Below are 19,052 nucleotides of genomic sequence, written 5' to 3' on the forward strand. Positions count from 1 at the left end.
TAATTTTAAATGCATTTGACGACGTTTGCCGTTTTGGTATTTTGAAATATATTATTATTGTGAACGGAAAATAATAATGGCTGAACATTACCTCGCGTTCAACATTGTGGCAGACATATTTGAAAATGTTAAAAATAAATGTTTTTTAAGTAATTGACGAGATCTGCCATTGATACATTCCACTTATTATAGTTTCAAAAACTTATATTAATTAGGGCAGAAGTATTCAGTGCGTACAAGCATCAGAAAATAACCAAATCTGAGATACTACCCGGTCAGATGTCTATGTATTACGATAACTGCTTTACATCAAAATAATGTATTTTTGATTTACGTAATTACGGCATTTATTGAAATTAATTTTTTTTATGTAGTTCATACAATATTTAAAAATGTTGACGATAAAAAAAGACGATAAAATACGAAAAAAATTCAAATATCAAGGTATATTAAGGTAACATACATATTTATAGGTATTCATTATTCTGCATTCATCATCATCCGGGTAATGTTCATCATCATCTTCATCATCAATTGAGTCAGATTCTGTAAAAATTAAACGTAAATTGTAAAATATTAATAACTTATAGTCTTAATAGATTTGAACATATTCGATAAAGAATTGATTTTTATCGACTTACCAGGAATATTGGCGAAAAAAACTCTGAAATCATTGGTGCTGTTGAACATTCACCTTTAATTAGTCGTTGACTAGTTAAATAAACAGGTAATTTTGTTTTAGTTATTCCTAAAATTTCCTCTCTCAAAATAGCAGCAGCTGCTTGCAAGGTATCTTGGTCTTTTAGGTGCGCAAATAATGAGTCATCAATAGTTGAAACACCCTTAGGAGCAACAACTTTTTTTTTGTTTGACATCAAAATTTATCATTAAATTTCTTGTGAATTTTTTCTTGTAAGTAATGCGCGGCAAATATTGATGCTGCATCGGAGCCTTCACTCAATTCTTTAAACATATCGAGATACTCTTTATGCAAATATGACAAAAAATAACAACGTCCCCGTTTTATGACATTCTCCTCAATTAAATTACAAATTTCTCTATAAACGGTTTCATGTGTCTCTGAGAGATATGCCATGAAATACGGAGAAGCCTTTTCACCAGTGACCGTTTGTGATTTCTAAAATTTTGTCGACAAACATCATGGTAGTACACTTCATCAGAGGCAACACTTTGTATTTTTATCAAAGTTTCATTGTGAATTTCAGAATCTGATTCCAACTTTGATAAGATATTTATTTGAAATAGTTTTTTTTGAAGTACGTAATGACTCATTCTTAGACTTATATTGTTTTTTTTCTTTCATCACAAAAAGAGCACAAATTCAGGATTGCTGAAGCCACAGTTTCAGGATTCTGAACAGTTGATGGTGCTGCTAAATCTTCCAATTGTATTTCCTGCGACCACAATATTTTTTTTACAACTTCATCTATCTCAGGAACGTTCATGTCATTCAAAACGGAATCCTGTACCATTGCATCATCAATTATTGAACTATCAACTGATGTAGATGGTTGTTCAGTCGCAGACGACGACGTACTTTGTAATGAAACTTTTTTGTTGGCATCTGCCAAAAATTTGTTTTAAAGCTGTAAACGTATTATAACAACTACCATGATAGCCGGCATCAAAAATATCTTCCGGTAAAATTACATCGTTGTACTTTAATTTATGAAGTTTTTGTAACCTCAAAATATTTCGACATTTTACCATAGTCTCTTTCGAAAATATTATTAATTTTTCAGTTTTTGATGTGTCACAAAAAACACACTGCACTTTATCTATTTCACTAGACATAATGTCAAAAATATTCAACGCAATTAATAATCCAATGAACAAAATAAAATAAAGCAACACTATCAATTTTTTTAAATTCACACATCTATATGAAGGTTGACAAGAATACTGACTACATCTGACGGAAATCATTAGATTTGGGATTATAATAGAGCCCTCTCAAGTATAAATCTTATATTATTCAAATGGCAGGTAGTAAATATTAGAAAAAATATCATAGGCTAGAATTAGTACAATAGAAATACTTTGGAGTGATTAGGTAAATCATAAATACATTATTTTGATGTAAAACAGTTATCGTAATACATAGACATCTGGCCGGGTAGTATCTCAGATTTTGTTATTTGCTGATGCTTGTACCATTAAGAGAGTCATAGTTACGACCGCACCGGGGGGCCTGGGGGGCCGGTTAGGCCCCCCAGACGTACCCTGGCGTTGGATGCGATCGGGCGTGGAGGGGTGGATTTTCGGGAAATCCTTGCGGGTACCGCCCCTCACCCCACACCAACAGGATTTCGCAGGGCTTCCTCCCGCTCACCGAACCCGGAATTGCTTCCTTACATCTACTTAGTGTGGCTAACCAAGAGACAGGACCATCGGCAGCGTTCGACCGAACGTTCGTACAAGTTAACTACGCTCTTCTTTCGCCAGAGAGTGCTCGCGTCGCACACCTGCCCCCGCCAGCCATGCCAAATCAATTGGGACTATGGTCCCGGAAGTGACCGGCCGGGGTCCTAAGCTCGGATACTAGTAGCTCCGTCCATCCGGGTTCCGACACCTCAAGCGTCTGCCTTGGTGCCCTCCAAGGCTAGACTCGGATACTAGATCCCGGAAGGACCGCAAGCCCCGACACCTCGAACGCTTGGATCCGTACAGAAGCAGGCGAAGATCACGGAACAGCATAAGCCGTCCAGTGCCTCATAATGGGGCTGCAATGCACCCATGAATGGATTACCGCAGCCCTGTATCCCTTTACCCGCTAGCGGAGCCGCTGCCCCTAAGAGGCCAACGCCAGTTGGAGATGAGGCTCACTAGCCTCCAGCCGCGAGCGGGCACTCACCTCCCCCCTAGAACTCATGTTAGGAAAGCTCCCTTTCCAACGTTTGATGAGTAACCGTCGAGGACTCTCACGAGCATCCTCTACCACACATCATATGTCGAAGATGTCGCGCCCATTCCCCGTATAGGTGCGGGATAGGGCGGTTCATCTACGACTTTTGGGTGTACGCCGTGTGGTCTGCACCGCATACCCTTACGTTACCCCGAGGGGCACTCATGTTAGGAAAGCTACCTTTCCAGCGTTGGATGAGTAACCGCCGAGGGCTCTTGCGAGATACCTCTACCACACATCTAGCTTGAAATCGGCCAACGCCTGTTGCCCGCAGATGCGGGATTGGGTAGTTGACCGATAACTTTACTGGGTGAGTGCCGTGTGGTCTGCACCGGAGGACTGTCAAACACCCGTAAGAGAGAGACAGTGACCCCCCGCCACTCACCCCGTAATACATAGACATCTGGCCGGGTAGTATCTCAGATTTTGTTATTTGCTGATGCTTGTACGCACTGAATACTTCTGCCCTAATTAATATAAGTTTTTGAAACTAGTATAAGTGAAATGTATCAATGGCAGATCTCGTCAATTACTTTGAAAAACACTTATTTTTAACATTTTCAAATATGTCTGCCACAATGTTGAACGCGAGGTAATGTTCAGCCATTATTATTTTCCGTTCACAATAATAATATATTTCAAAATATCAAAACGGCAAACGTCGTCAAATGTATTTAAAATTACTAAAAAATTGATACCTGTCCTACCTGCGCACTCACCGCGTCCACCACTTTGGCCTTAGTGAGGTCCCATATCATGTACGGTAGGTATAGGGGCCTCAATGTACAAAAACCCAAGTCTGGTCAAATACATAGAGGTAGCCGCTCACTGGCTCTTAGACTAGTAGACTCGCTCCTGAACTGAATTTACAGAGAGGTCCATTGGAGTCGTAAACTCGACATCCATCTCCTCTGTAGACTCGCTCCCGAACTAAATTTACAGAGAGGTCCGTTGGAGTCGTAAACTCGACATCCATCTCCTCTGTAGACTCGCTCCTGAACTAAATTTACAGGGAGGTCCATTGGAGTTGTAAACTCGATATCCATCTCATCTGTAGACTCGCTCCTGAACTGAATTTACAGGGAGATCAGTTGGAGTCGTAAACTCGACATCCATCTTTCCTGTAGACTCGCTCCTGGATTAAATTTTACAAGAAGATCAGTTGGAGTCGTAAACTCGACATCCATTTCCTCTGTAGACTCGCTCCTGATCGAAGATTACAGGGAGGTCAGTTGGGAGTCGTAAGCTCGATTTCCATCTCCTCTATAGAGTCAGCGTCAGAAAGAATTTTTAAGTTTACTCTGTCCATAAAAGTCCCACGAGTAGCTAGGGAAAGAAGGTCAATCACGGCAGAGCCCCGCATTATCGTGACAAGGCAATGCTACGACGAGAGGGCGCCCGGTATCTCGAAGGTTCCGTAGAGACAGCTCAGTGTCATTCATCCTCTCGGCACGGATACATACAGCTTGGGATTAAGCCATTGTTGGGATGCCATTCAGTTAGGGAATAACAGAACCACAAGTGTTTGTGTCATTCCCTTATCCAGCGGGGCTACGTGGAAGCAGACATCCGATGGCCGGTTTGCTCAACCATCACATCCCAAGCCACTGCACCCGCCGAAAACAGCATGCACAGTGGTTTAGGCAGTGAAAGATGAACAAGGACAGCCAACCCGCCGATGACACATATATGACACAAAACTGAATTATTTTCTAAAAAAAAATTTTTCTGTAAAATAGCCAATATTTTATTCTAAAGACATAATGAATGTTGATTATATATGAAATTAGAAATTAGAGGATGTTTTTGTTCCATTCTAATTTCAAATGCTAAAGTTATTGAACTATCAATTTTGCTTTAATTTTTTTGCTATTCAAATTCGTTTCTGTACATGGGGATCTCGTAAACGATAAGAGATAGAGTGTCGGTTAAATTGTGGCAAAGTTGTGTATTTTAGAGACCTATTTAATGATGTTAAGAAATCGAATATAGCTCTTTGGTTCTGGAGATATACAAGGAAAAACCAAAAAATCCCAAATTATTTTTTGCCTATACCTTCTTTATTCGCAGACATATTGGAAATCTGTCCACATTTTGCTATTAGCACTTGATTGGGCTCTTAGAATATATCCATGAATTTTTTATACAGGGTGTCATCTGACTTGGGCCACCCCCATCTTTGAATCTAAATACGTACCTGTATTTTTTGTTGTACGTTTTGAATCGTAGACGTTCACTTCATACTGAGAAATTTAATTCAATTTTATATTTTGGGATGTTTCGGTAATATTCGATTATAATTGTGTGAATTATTCCCTTTTAAATTACGGACCTGGGAATTGGTTGACTGAGTTGTATAAAAACATAATATAACTTTCACGTCTTCCTATGTATCCTAGAGTTTTTCGAGAGTTTTTTTTTCATTTTTGTGTACCTATTCATATTTTTTCCATTGCTCTGAGCGTTTTCTACAATGAACTTCGAATAAGAAAACCTTTTATGATTATTTAAAACAAATCTACATCACATTATAAGTGTTTCAATAAGCAGAAAAAGAAATGATAGCAATAATAATATCCGAAACGAACACTATAATTGTAATGAAAATTGAAATGAAATAATTTATATAGGTACCCTTCCATTTCGAGACATTTTTAAACTCGGTTTTTCATATTATTTATTGCTCTTAATACACGTATTTGCTGCATTGTTGTGAAATCATTCAAAATTCTCAATCTAGAGTCGTCCACATTTTCTATCTCTCTGCCAGCGTAAATCCTATTTTTCAATGTCCCCCATAGAAAATATTCCAAAATAGTATGATCTGGTGATCTTGCAGACCATCTTATTTGCCCATTATTTGTCTCGAAATGGAAGGACTCCAATTCGAACATTTATTGCACAATTAATTTTTTTGTGTATATAAATTACTTACTTTATTTCAATTTTCATTATAATTATAGTGTTCGTTTCGGATGTTATTATTGCCACCATTTTTTTTTCTGCTCATCAAAACATATATAATATATTTTTGATGTAGATATGTTTCAAATAATCATAAAAGGTTTTCTTATCCGAAGTTCATTGTAGAAAACGCTTAGAGCAATAGAAAAAATATGAATAGGTACCTATTCTCGAAAACTCTACGGTACATAGAGAAACGTGAAAGTTGCTATTGTGTTTTTAATCAACTCAGTCAACCAATTTCCAGGGCCGTAATTCAAAAGGGAATAATTCACACAATTATAATCGAATATTACCGAAATATAAATTTGAATTCTCAGTATGAAGTGAACGTCTGCGATCCAAAAACTACAACAAAAAATACAGGTCCGTATTTAAAAATTCAAAGATGGGGGTGGCCCAAGTTAGATGACACCCTGTATAAAAGATTCACGAATATATTCTGACAGCCCACATCAAGTTCCAATAGCAAAATATGGACAGATTTTCAATATGTCTGTGAATGAAGAAGATATAGGCAAAAAAAGAATTTGGGATTTTTTGGTTTTTCCTGTATATCTCCAGAATCAAAAGAGCTATATTCGATTTCTTCACATCATTGAATAAGTCTCTAAAATACACAACTTTGCCATAATTTAACCGACACTGTTTAAGAACTCTTCCATCTGGAGAACTGCGTTTATGTGGAATAAACTTCCTGAGAACTTTTTTTCAAATGGATTTAATCTCCAGCGATTCAAATCTGTGATATACTTGTTTTGCTTCTAGTTCTGATTCGATACTCATAGGTAAATTATCCATCTGGAATGAATTTTGATCGTTTCTGAAATACGAGGATATTTTGGACATTTTTTAGCTTAAAAAAAACACTTTCTTTATGTTACTGTGTTTACTTTGTGAACTTGTAGGAGTTCACCTGGAGGTGATCGCCATCTAATTTGATGATAATCAAGTTAACTTTCATCTGTACGGATACATCTGTATATCATTTTGACGTCCTCGATAAAAACATATTTTCTGAAACGAAACGCAATTAAAATGAAGAAAGTTCTTATAGTACCAGATTTATCATCACCTAATCTAATCTTAACTGTTTCAATAAATTCCTAGACATTTCTCTGAGAAATAAATCAATTTGCTTTGGTTTGTTTGAATTTTTGTTTGTATTTTACAATGTTCAATGTTTTCACATAGAGAACTGCTGATCAAATTAGATTATAGTACAATTCCATAATAAATTGCACTAAGTTCTCAGAAATATTGTTGCATTAAAACGAACACATTGTTGTCAAGGTTGTGTTTCTATAAATTTTATCATCATTTTTCCTCATCCGTTTAGTATAATTTCCGTACGCCACTGCAAGACCCAGATTAAGTCGAAAACGTCAGTCATTTCTAAGAATTTAGTGCCTACTATTTTGGGGTTATAGTATAACTGCCTGAATCTAGTAAGGCATAGCATTCAAGCCGTTTACAATGTCTGTCACTAACTAAAATGTTTGCAGTTGCAAGTAAAACTTGCGTAGAATTGAAAATTCTCCATTACAGTTTTTTTCATCATATATTTGTTCATTTTGAGTTTTGCGTTTGCTTCACGGTCGATTTGTGGTCTAGATTATTACATGAATTACTTATGGCTTAATGCACCTCAACGGTAGCAAAAGCCATTATCATATAGAGAGATTATTACTTGAATTACTTTCAAAAATGCACAAGGCGGGATTCACAGAACTTGCATTAGGATTCGACGCTTGTGGAAGTCGAAAAAAAACTGTTTCTGTTATGAAAGAGAATTTGATGTAACGTTATCATTGTCATTTGAACAATATTTCTTTATCCACATTGATATTGATGTAAAACAGTATATATGTTCGTTTTTTGCAACAGATTGACTCATAATAAAATTTCACTTGTCCTAATCTCAAATAGTTACTACATAACTTGTTTTTATTATACTAATAATGAACTCACTCTCTTCAGTCCACATAAAATACGTAGAAACAAATTACGTCCAAAAGCATTTATGATACTAATCGACAATTTTTTTCAGATTTTTACTGACGAAGATCTGTCAGGAAGTATGACTTCAAATCTGGAATGTAGTTTCATTAACTACTTGAACAATATCCAGGAAGCTATAGATGAAATATCAGAAGGTAGAGAAACAGATAGACCGGTTACTTCCCAATACGTAGCTAGAGGTATGGGGCTCTTCTCAGGAGAACAACATAAAAAAGCAATATTTTACATCTATTTAGCTGATGAAGAAAGCAACAGTAGTAGTGTGATCGTACACATAAAAGGCCCGTACAGTACTTACGGTCAAGCTACTGTATCGCTCCAAGGAGAATCACTCAAAGTACCTGAAATAGATGTGATATCGGATCAAGTACAACCAGCACAATTATTGAAACCTGAACCAAAGAAAGACTTCCTCAAAAACTTCACCAAGTATTTCAAAAAATATCACCAAAAACACCTTGGCGAGATTATCGCCATCGATGTGGTCATAGAAGGAGATAAGGCAAAGGTGACATATTTACCAAAATACTTCGGAATGTACGAGATCATCATGATCACAAACGGCGAGCTTCTCCAAGGATGCCCTTTCAACGTTCATATTTTTAAGAACGATTCAATTGAAGATATTTCCATAAGTAAAGATGAAGATGAAAAAATTAAGCCTCACCAGAAAAAGAGAGTTATTTCAAAAACAATCGATTTTATCGATGAAGAAATTTCATTGACAGAGTTTGAAAAGAAATATCAGACCCCAGAGCCTGTCGCTGAAGTCACCAAAATACCCGAGTCACCAAAATTCAATTTTATAGAAGTGGTCGAAGAGATAACTAAAAATAACGAGGAGTTTAAACACATTCTCGATTTGGACCAGGATATTTCTGCAACTGAAACTTCTCTCATAGAAGAATTGCATGAACCAAGTGATGGTTCTCCATTCAATCCCGAAGATGATACATCATCCAAACTCATAGTAAAAGAATCAGGTTGTATCAGTTCGCTACAAGTTGGAACCACCAACTACTTCGAAGTAGAAGAAGTAGATAACCATAACAATGTGATAAACTACAATGTTGAGATTCAAATGCCTGTGATAAAAAACAGTAACTTCGGAAATGAAGATGAGACTCACAGTGAACAAAAGTCAAAATTCTATTCACATTTCAGGGGTGAAGAAGGTTCTAGCGATGAAACTTTAGAAAATATTGCAAAAAATGAAAAAGATTTGTTTCACGTTGAACAGCATTCAAAAAACCATCTTTGTTATCTCCAGAAAGACAACTTCTATGAAACCGTACGAAATTCACCTTCAGATGTCCTTGAGAATGAAAATGGAAGCGAGGTATGTGATGGTCAACACCATAAAAATTATCGAAATTTACCTTTAGATGCTATAGAAGAAGACGAACACTGTACATCGGGCTCAGACAATGAAAACACTTTAAGTAATTGTGAACAGCAGTCAACAAAATATACAGATTTATCGTTACATGCAGACATGAGTTGTAATGTAAACTGTAATAATGATATCTCCAGCAAACATGAAATAGTTATAGGCTATAACTCGAAAGTAAACAATCAGGCAGTTGTGTCAATGTTTACCAATCGAACTGTTAATAACCCTGAAAAAAAATTTGCTTTGGATAATGAAAAACCAAGTCCGCGAGTCGGGTCAAAATATATGAACAACACCGTGAACAGAATAAAAATACCAGAAAAGTTTGTAGAGAGTCCGAAAACAATAGTAAAAAATAACTTGGAGAATAAATATTTTAGCCAAAAAATATCGAACACGGAGAGAGAAGATGCGATAACTTCAACCAAAGATAATGTTAAGTATACGATTTTAAGACAATCGAATATAAATAATAAGGTGGGCGTCACACAGCAACAGGAAGCGGAGGCGATTCCTAGTAGATTTTTCCAACCCCAAAAGATCCCCATACAGAACCAACCCCCACTCTATGAGAATACTTCCCCAATATGTCCTGACCATATTGTCCCAGAAGTAGAATATATGGAGCTATCAGTGGCGGACAGAAGAAAGGTTAGTAGGTGTTCGTTTCTCAAAAGTTATTGATTGGAGCAATTCTCATCATATTTCAGTTTTCACCTAATGTGTTTGAACATTATCCGAATGTTGAAACATTTGTGATTTGTAATTAGTATTTTCATAAACTACACCTCACGATTTGATCTCCACAAACTTTATTTGAAAAATATATATCACAAAATGTTTCGCTAACACAGTAGCTTTATCAAGTGATTTGAATACTGAATACAAGTGAATAGTATTTATGAACGAATCTGGATAAGCGTTATCATTCAAAACAGCTTTAATTAATGATATTTCTTTATTGAAATTTTCAGTTGAATTGCATATCGTTCTAGCTCTGTTGTAAAGACAATTTATTATACCTTTTTTAACACTCGCATGATGATTCGATGTATAGTGAAGATATCTATTTGTATGTGCTTTCTTTCGAGATATTACAGTTTGCAAGAGATGTTACAGTGTAAAGTAGACTCATGAAAAAGGATAAACATTTTAAAATAACCTCACTACATATAAGATATTGTCGAAGTATGTTCTACTCACTTTCCTTAAAAAACATCAGAGAAAATACAGACAATATAGACAAAACTTTATTATTATAATAAGTAACTATGACAATTGTTGAAAAGATTCTACCGGGTGATTCTCTACGGTGGCTCACCCCTATAACTTTATTATTGGAGATTGTTAGTATCTACAATCGTCTTCGGGTGATGACTGGACTGATTCCTCCGAGAGATGACTATTTATAGGTCGTTCGAGTGCTTTCACTTCACTTTCCATTTTCCGCTTCACTGGTTCCGTGGGAGATGACTGTTTTGGCGGGAGTTGGCCATTTTTCGCTTGATGATGGGTTTCCATATGTTGCGTATTTCTACACTGGCTTGGCTGAATACGTTGTTGGATAACATGTATGCGGCTTCCTTGAATTTTCTCCTGAACCAATGTTCCTCTCTGAGCAAGATCTCAGCTTGGGACCACTCGATGTTGTGTTGATGGGTCCAAACATGGTCTGCTATACCTGATTTGCTGGTTTCCCCTCGCTGTGTGTGTTTCTTGTGCTCGGCAATGCGAACATTCAATGGCCTCTTAGTTTCACCAATATAGGATTTTCCGCACTCACAGGGTATCCGACAAATGGAATCGCAGTCCGCGTTTGGTGGCCTGGTTTACGTGAGGCTGCTACGGATAGTGTTACTGGATCTGAAGAAGGTTCTGATGTTGTACTTGGAACCAATTCTTCTTATCTTCTCCGATAATCCTCCACAACCAGTGCTTGCACTTTCCTACATAGAGAAATGGAGATATTTCATTGGGCAGATTTAAGAAAAGTACCTGCATGGGAAGATGTACAAAAAGCATTGGATGTATTGATTGAAAAGGGATATATTGACAGTACTAAAGATACAGAAGTATTTGACGAATTTTCATTAATTGTAAACTACGTAACTCCACAAAAAATTACAGACTGGAATAATTTAAAAGTTCACACAGAAACTCGTTGCACCAACAATCTGCAACATGAAAATTTTTGTATTTTAATTGAATATATTTTATGTCTACCTGGTACAAATGCTTCAGTAGAGAGAATATTTTCTTTAATAAATAAATTGTGAATGTCCGAAAAAAATTACTTGCAGGTTTCAGTTATGAAGGCGATGTTGATAACGAAAATCAATATAAACAAAACGTGCCAACAATTTCAGTTTTATTTAAAATCATCACCATCTTTATTGAAGCAAAGTTGTTCCTCCGAAAAATATAAATACGACTAAAAATATAATTAATATGCATATAATTTAATAATTACTGTCACATTAACCACTGTCGAGGTTAAGTGGAAGAACAGGTTATTTTTATCACCCTCAGATGAAAATAAACTGAACTTACTTTTAGTTTCCTGTAATAAAAATTTTTGTATTGAACTGTTAATTACCTAATGTTGGAAATAATGAAGACGAATTATTATTATTATTATTATTATAATCAAAAGGTGCTTCATTGAGTCGATACAGTATGTAGTATGGTCCATACTGCATGGACTATACATACATACATACATAGGTATATTATGTATGGACGTCCGGTTTTGAGTTAAAAAAAATGGTCAGTTTAACTATAATACATAACCCCCCAAATTTCGTTTTTCTATCTCCACTGATAAAAAAGTTATAGGGGTGAGCCACCTTAGAGAATCACCCGGTATATTGTCGAACTTATTATTGATACCTTGCCAAACTGATGAGAATGTGATTTCATTTCGAAGATAACTTCTTCAAATTTGATTACCAAGCTGCCTTTGACTAAAGCCCCGTTTGAACGATTCGACTTTCTTGCTTAATGATATGAAATTTTCCAGATATTCGCCCAATACTCCAAAGACAGTGTAAACAGCTCTAAGAACTCCTCGTTTTCGGAAACCGAAAATACAGATGGATCTCGTTCCGAAAGCCATTACGAAAACCTCAGCGTTCTGAACGTAATAGATGCTCTCAAACAATCCGACAGTTCATCCATTAACGAAAGTTATTCGTTGTCCAGCGCCAAAAGTTTACCAGATATGTCTCTAGAATCGGACGATTCCCTGTGTGATTCGGTGAGGGATAGGAGAAATTTCTGGGAAAACATTTCGAGGAGTTCCAGTTCTATATCTCTCATCTCAATGAAGAGAGTCAAAAATAAGCTGGAGGAGGGAGAAAGGTATGGTATTTCATCACTGATGACTGAAATGCGTTCAAAACAAGCACTTTTTCAAAAAACCAGGACTGTAATACTCTTTTCGACGCGCGTTTCACCGACCAAGTTGGCGTTTTCAGGAAATGAAAGCTTCATATGCGAATCATCGAATGAGTAATCAATTTGGATGAAAATAAAATTGAAATGATTTACGTCAACTGAAATGACATTTACGGTGTTCAAAAACCATATAATGGAACCTTTGTATATAGACTAAAGTTAAACCTTTGTATATGGATAGTTTATATACAGAGATTAAACCACTGAAGTAATTTTCTGCCAATAAATCATAAATAGTGATTGTACAGGGTGACCCACCACATTCGCCTTGGTATTTCTACGAGAAATGAAGAGAGGGAAAAACTTTTAGCACAGTTATATGTGTGCGCATGAGGAGCATATTTCAAAATTATTTTGGAATATATAGGGTCACTCCCAAAAAAGTTACTTAACAAAGTTATATTTTTTCTTATTGAACACCCTATACTTTTTATATTTTTAGATACTATAGACACAATGAAGATGAGTTACTATTATATTTCCCATACTTAAAACTGACCATTTTTGAGAAATTTAAGAATACAGACCATAATTTAAAAATTGTTTTCACCCTGTAACGTGTAACGAGCTGCTCGTGATTAAATGTACTGCCTAGCTTAAAGGTTAAAGTTACCTACCACATGAAATTTTTAATGCAATATCATTCAGAGTGGCGGAAAAAATTGCCTCAAAATTTGGACACACATTTAATTAAATAACTCCTTAAAGTTGAATGGAACACCTCGTATTTAGTGTCGTAATTTGACGCAGAAGTAGATTCCCTTCAAAAATATATTAGGGTTCCCTATACCTATACTCTTCTGATTTTTACACAAAAGGCGTTTTTATATTGTGCTTTTGAGTAATTTTTTCATCTTAAAAATTGAACACCCTGTATTGCAATGAAATGCATAAAAGCATTTTGAAGTCATTTTATCGAAAAATTAAGAGTCTTGAATAGTTTATTATTTTAATAAATGATCAAAATGGTATCTATTATTCTCGATGCATAGACGAACTCTTTCTTGAAATGAGTGCTGAACTCATATCGCATATTTTGCGATATGGAACCAAACGCTCTTCTTATTCGTACTTTTATATCTTGAGGTGTCGTTGGCGGTGTATCGAGAACAATACTTTTAATATATTGTTAATAAGATCGCACCCGTGAAAACAATAATATATGACGTAAACGACCTACCTTGGTATGCCGATAATATAAAAAAATTAAGCAGAGAAAGAGATCGTGCATATAAAATCTTCAAAAGTATCTCTAATACAACCAACTGGGAAAATTATAAACAGAAACGTAACGCTGTAGTTAATTTGATAAAAGAGAACAAAAATTGTTATTATATCCAAATTGACAGAAATATGCATAATCCACGTTTAATGTGGAAAACGCTAAAAAAATTAATAAACCCTAAACAAATTAATAATGATTTCTGCAATTCGAAAAAAATTGTCAGATTTTTTGTGTAAGAGATAAAGGAGAGATTTCTGGGCATTTTAATGAGTTCTATGTCAATAGTATTGATGATATGGTGTCTAGTATTGAAGATATTGAGTTTTCTTGTAATATACAGTGGAGTGAAAAAAATTCAGTAGTTTTAAATTAGTATCTATACATTAGTTGGGTATAATTATGAAAAATCTAGAAAATAAAGGAAGTCAAATTTATGAACTAAACAGTAAAGTTGTGAAAAATAGCTTTGATGTTATTGGTCATGTGTGGTGCCACTTTGTGAATGTATCATTGGAAAACGGCACATTTCCCGAGGAATTAAAAATCAGCACTGTTACACTTATCGAAAAGGTTGCAAATACTAGTGAAAGTGGTGAGTTTAGACCAATCAATTCTTTGCAAATTGAAGAAAAGCTATTGGAGACAGTAGTTTATCAACAGTTATTAGAATATATTAACTCCAAAAATTTGCTATTCATTAATCAGTCTGGCTTTAGATCAAAGCACTCATGTGAATCAGCTATACAACTCACTGTCACTAAATGGAAGGAAAAAATGAGTAATCATCTGTACACTATAGCAGTATCACTGGATCTAAGATGGGCTTTTGAAACAGTAAATAGAGATATATTATTAAAAAAACTAAATAAATATGGTGTAGAGGGTAAAGTAATCAATTGGATCAGAGGATACCTCACAAATAGAAAACAAACAACAAAAATTTGTGACGTAATGCCGTCAGATATTACAGTGAATCATGGAGTTCCTCAGGGTAGTATTTTGGGCCCTCTATTGTTTTTAATGTTTATTAATGATATGAAAAAATATGTTGAATGTGACTACATTCATATATTCGCAGATGATACTCTGATATCAATAAGTGATGGTAATATCGATAGAGCAGTGATCAAAATAAATGATGTGCTGAAAAATATGGATAGATATTTGAAAATGAATGAATTGAAGTTAAATGTAAGTGAAAGTGAGGCAATGATAATTACTACACCTTATAAATATAAACAAATAAATAGTAGTAACATTAACATAGAAATAAACAATGAAAAAATTGAAATTGTAGAGGAATTTAAATATCTGGGATTTATGTTGGATAATCATTCATTATTTAGTAGCCACTTTGAATATTCCAAAAAAAATTTTGAAAAAACTATATTTCTTTTCTAGAGTGTCCCAAAACTTAAGTCTGAATTCCAGAATAACTGTGTATGAGACTATCATTCAACCTCACTTTGAATATTGCCCTACATTACTATACTGCTTTGATCTGAATAAAATATCCCAATTACAGAAGCTACAAAATCGAGCAATGAGAATAGTATTGCGATGTAGTAAGTCAACTCCTATATCATTGATGCTGAAAACTTTACAGTTATTTACTGTAGAGCGAAGACTGACGTACTTAACTGTGATCTATATCTATAAAATGACACATGAACTGACTCCAACTTACATGGGTAAGTTTATTATAACTGTAAACCAAATCCACACATACAATACTAGAGGCCAGAATCATTTATATGTAAACAGGCAGAGTACCTCATATAGTGTAAAAAGTCTATTTTTTAAAGGTTTCATTCAGTACAATAGTTTACCACAATATGTTAAAGAGTCAAGAAGTATACCACAATTCAAACAAAATTTGATTTTGTATTATAATTCAAAAAAAAATCCACCATTATTCTATACTGTATTTAACTTTATAGATATGTATATATGTATGTGTATATGTGTATAAATGTATATTTATACTCAAATTTATTATACATCTTTATACTTACATTTATTATAAGTTATATTCAGTGTAAAATAAGTATGTTAACTAGGTATTTCATTTTTTGTTAATTAGGATTATCCTACTTAAATGAATAAATCAATTATACTTGGTCATATATCTAGATAAAAAATAGTCGGGACTTGTAAGGTCCGGAGACTTGGCTGGCGAGTTCTGTGGACCTCCTCGTCCTAGTCATCTATTTGGATATTGTCGATCTAACTCGTTTCTAACATGTCTATTGAAGTGTGCAGGAGCACCATCTAGCGGCATCCACATCCGTTGGCGAATATTAGGAGTTATACTTTCCAACAGCATAGGCAAATTATCCCTAATAAATCCGAGAAACATGACGTCTTTTAAATGACCATCAAAAAAGTAAGGACCTACTACTTGCGTGCCAATTATTCCACCCCACACATTAACAGACCATCTGTGCTGGTGATCTAGGGTTCTAAAAATATTGAGGTTTTCGTCACTGTAATAGTGAAAGTTATGTCTGCTAATTAACACATAACCAAACTTTTCCAAAACCCATAAACAAAAATTCAGTCGTCGATCATAATCTTCTTCAAAAAGCTATTGTATGCTGTTGTTGAATGCGATACGGGTGAAATTTGTAGTTTTTAATTATTCTTTGGATACTCTGTCTGCTTATTCCAGTTGTTTCACATTTTTTTCGTTGACTTGTGTGAGGGTGTTCAATTAGAGATAACATCACTAAATATTCATTTTTCATTTCCATTTCGGTTTTTGCTCTTCTTGCATATTATAAGATATACTGCCTGTTCTTCGGAAAAGCTGTAACAACTTTTCCAATGAACGCTTGTTGGGATGACTCCTGTTAGGATACCTTTGGGCATATACTTTTGACGCTAATAAACAGTTTTTTTCACACTCACCGATTATCAAAATCATATCAATTTCACTAGTTCGGACTTCCATTGTCTAGTATATAAAATGATTTGAAATCCCTGAAACAACTAAAAAAGAAGAATTGAAATGAGTAGCTGAAAATAACAATTATATTAACAAAAATAAAACTTAAATGGAATAATAGTGAAATAAAATACAAGTAAAAATAGAACAATTGAATAAATAAAAATAAAGAAAATAAAAAAGAAAGAAAATAAAAATAAAAAAGTGGAGAGATTCCAAGTCACGTTAGTTCACGGGTGATGACCCAGTCATCTCCCGAAGACGATTGTAGATACTAACAATCGAAACGTCGTGAACTAACGTGACTTGGAATCTCTCCACTTCTTTATTTTTATTTTCTTTTTTTTTTCTTTTCTTTATTTTTATTTATTCAATTGTTCTATTTTTACTTGTATTTTATTTCACTATTATTTCATTTCAGGTTTATTTTTGTTAATATAATTGTTATTTTCAGCTACTCATTTTCAATTCTTCTTTTTTAGTTGTTTCAGGGATTTCAGAACATTTTATATAGTAGACAATGGAAGTCCGAACTAGTGAAATTCATCATGAAACATTGTCAATCACCTTCAAAAAAAATCATATCAATTCGTTCTTCCTGGGGATAAGTTCTCATTTTACAATATTTCAAAATGACAATAATTTTAAACTAATTGAAACTTTTCATTACAATACATGGTATTCCATTTTTAGGAAGAAAAAATTACTCATAAGTAAAATATAAAAACGCCTTTTGTGTGAAAAGCAGAAGAGATAGTTATAGAGAACCCTAATATAGTTTTGAAGGGAATCTACTTCTGCGTCAAATTACGCTACTAAATACGGGGTGATCCATTCAACTTTAAAAAGTTATTTAATTGAATATGTGTCCAAATTTTGAGGTAATTTTTTTCGCCACTCTGAATAATATTGCATCAAAAATTTCATGTGGTAGTTAACTTCAACCTTTAAACTACGCAGTACATTTAATCACGAGCAGCTCGTTACACGTTACAGGGTGAAAACAATTTTCAAATTATGGTCTGTATTTTTAAATTTCTCAAAATTTCTCAGAAATGGTCAGTACTAATAATAGTAACTCACCTTTATTTTATCTATAGTATCTAAAAATATATAACATATAGGGTGTTCCATAAGAAAAAATATAACTTTGGTATGTAAGTTTTTTGGGAATCACCCAAAATAATGCATGTTCCAAAATAATTTTGGAACATGCTTTTCATGCACCAACATATAACTGTGCTTGAAGTTTTTCCCTAACTCCCTTCATTTCTCGTAGAAATAACGAGGCGAATGTGGTGGGCCACCCTATATATCTGTATGTAACATCTCAAGGTACCCTTACTATGTTTTGCACAAGCACAGGCGAACCCGTGTCATCCTTGATTGAAATATAAGATGTTCCATTAAGCGCTTCCCATGTTTAAATTTAAATGTCCACCACGGCTTCTTTGGGTGGAGCGCATCCAGAACGTCCAATTTTCCATGACTCCGGCGCATAAATTAGGCTGAATTTGATCGATGCGGTTTATGGCTTATTCGCCTTTACCTGCGACTTAGAAAAACCCTACAAGAAAAAGTCTAACGGGTCAAATCTTGGTGGCCAGTTCACATCACTTGCACCTGAGATGACCATCTCCTCAAATCGCTCGTGCAGAATATCCAATGTGGCCTGTGTTGTTTGACATGTAGTGCCCTGCCACATGTCATTGGTGTTCAGATCATCAAATTCAGGCCAAAAGAAGTTGGTAATCATCGACCTATAGTGCTCGACAGTGATGGCCTGGCCAACGTCGTTTTCAAAAAAATATGGACGATGACGCCACCAGTTCAAAATCTACACCAAATAGTGACTTTTTCGGGACGAATTGGACGCTTTTGGACCTCATGTGGATAGGTATCGTTCCAAATTCGACAATTTTGTTTGTTCACGTACCCATCAACCAGAAATGGGCCTCATCGCTGAAGATTATTGTTCGATGAAAATTAGGACCAGTTGCCAACTGCTCCAGAGCCGATTTAGCGAACACACGTCGTTGTCTATGGTCGTTTACCTTCAGTTCCTGGGTCAGTTGAACTTTGTACGGGTGCAGGCCCAAGTCATGACGCAGAATACGCC

General features: G+C 35.0%; 1 protein-coding gene across 3 annotated transcripts in view; it reads left to right on the plus strand.

Moving 5' to 3' along the window:
- The window catches only part of LOC111506974 (uncharacterized), a 96,819-nt gene that overhangs the window by 62,501 nt on the left and 15,266 nt on the right, over nt 1–19,052 (plus strand). For all 3 annotated transcript variants that reach the window (XM_074171631.1, XM_074171630.1, XM_023162199.2), the window contains exons 4-5: nt 7,941–9,956; nt 12,325–12,665. In XM_074171631.1, the coding sequence (XP_074027732.1) occupies nt 7,941–9,956; nt 12,325–12,665 (2,357 nt within the window). The remainder of the gene's footprint in view (nt 1–7,940; nt 9,957–12,324; nt 12,666–19,052) is intronic.

Source organism: Leptinotarsa decemlineata, unplaced genomic scaffold, assembly GCF_025532065.1.
Source record: "Leptinotarsa decemlineata unplaced genomic scaffold, Ldec_3_MD MMD2_tig00000026_RagTag_RagTag, whole genome shotgun sequence".
Taxonomy (NCBI): domain Eukaryota; kingdom Metazoa; phylum Arthropoda; class Insecta; order Coleoptera; family Chrysomelidae; genus Leptinotarsa; species Leptinotarsa decemlineata.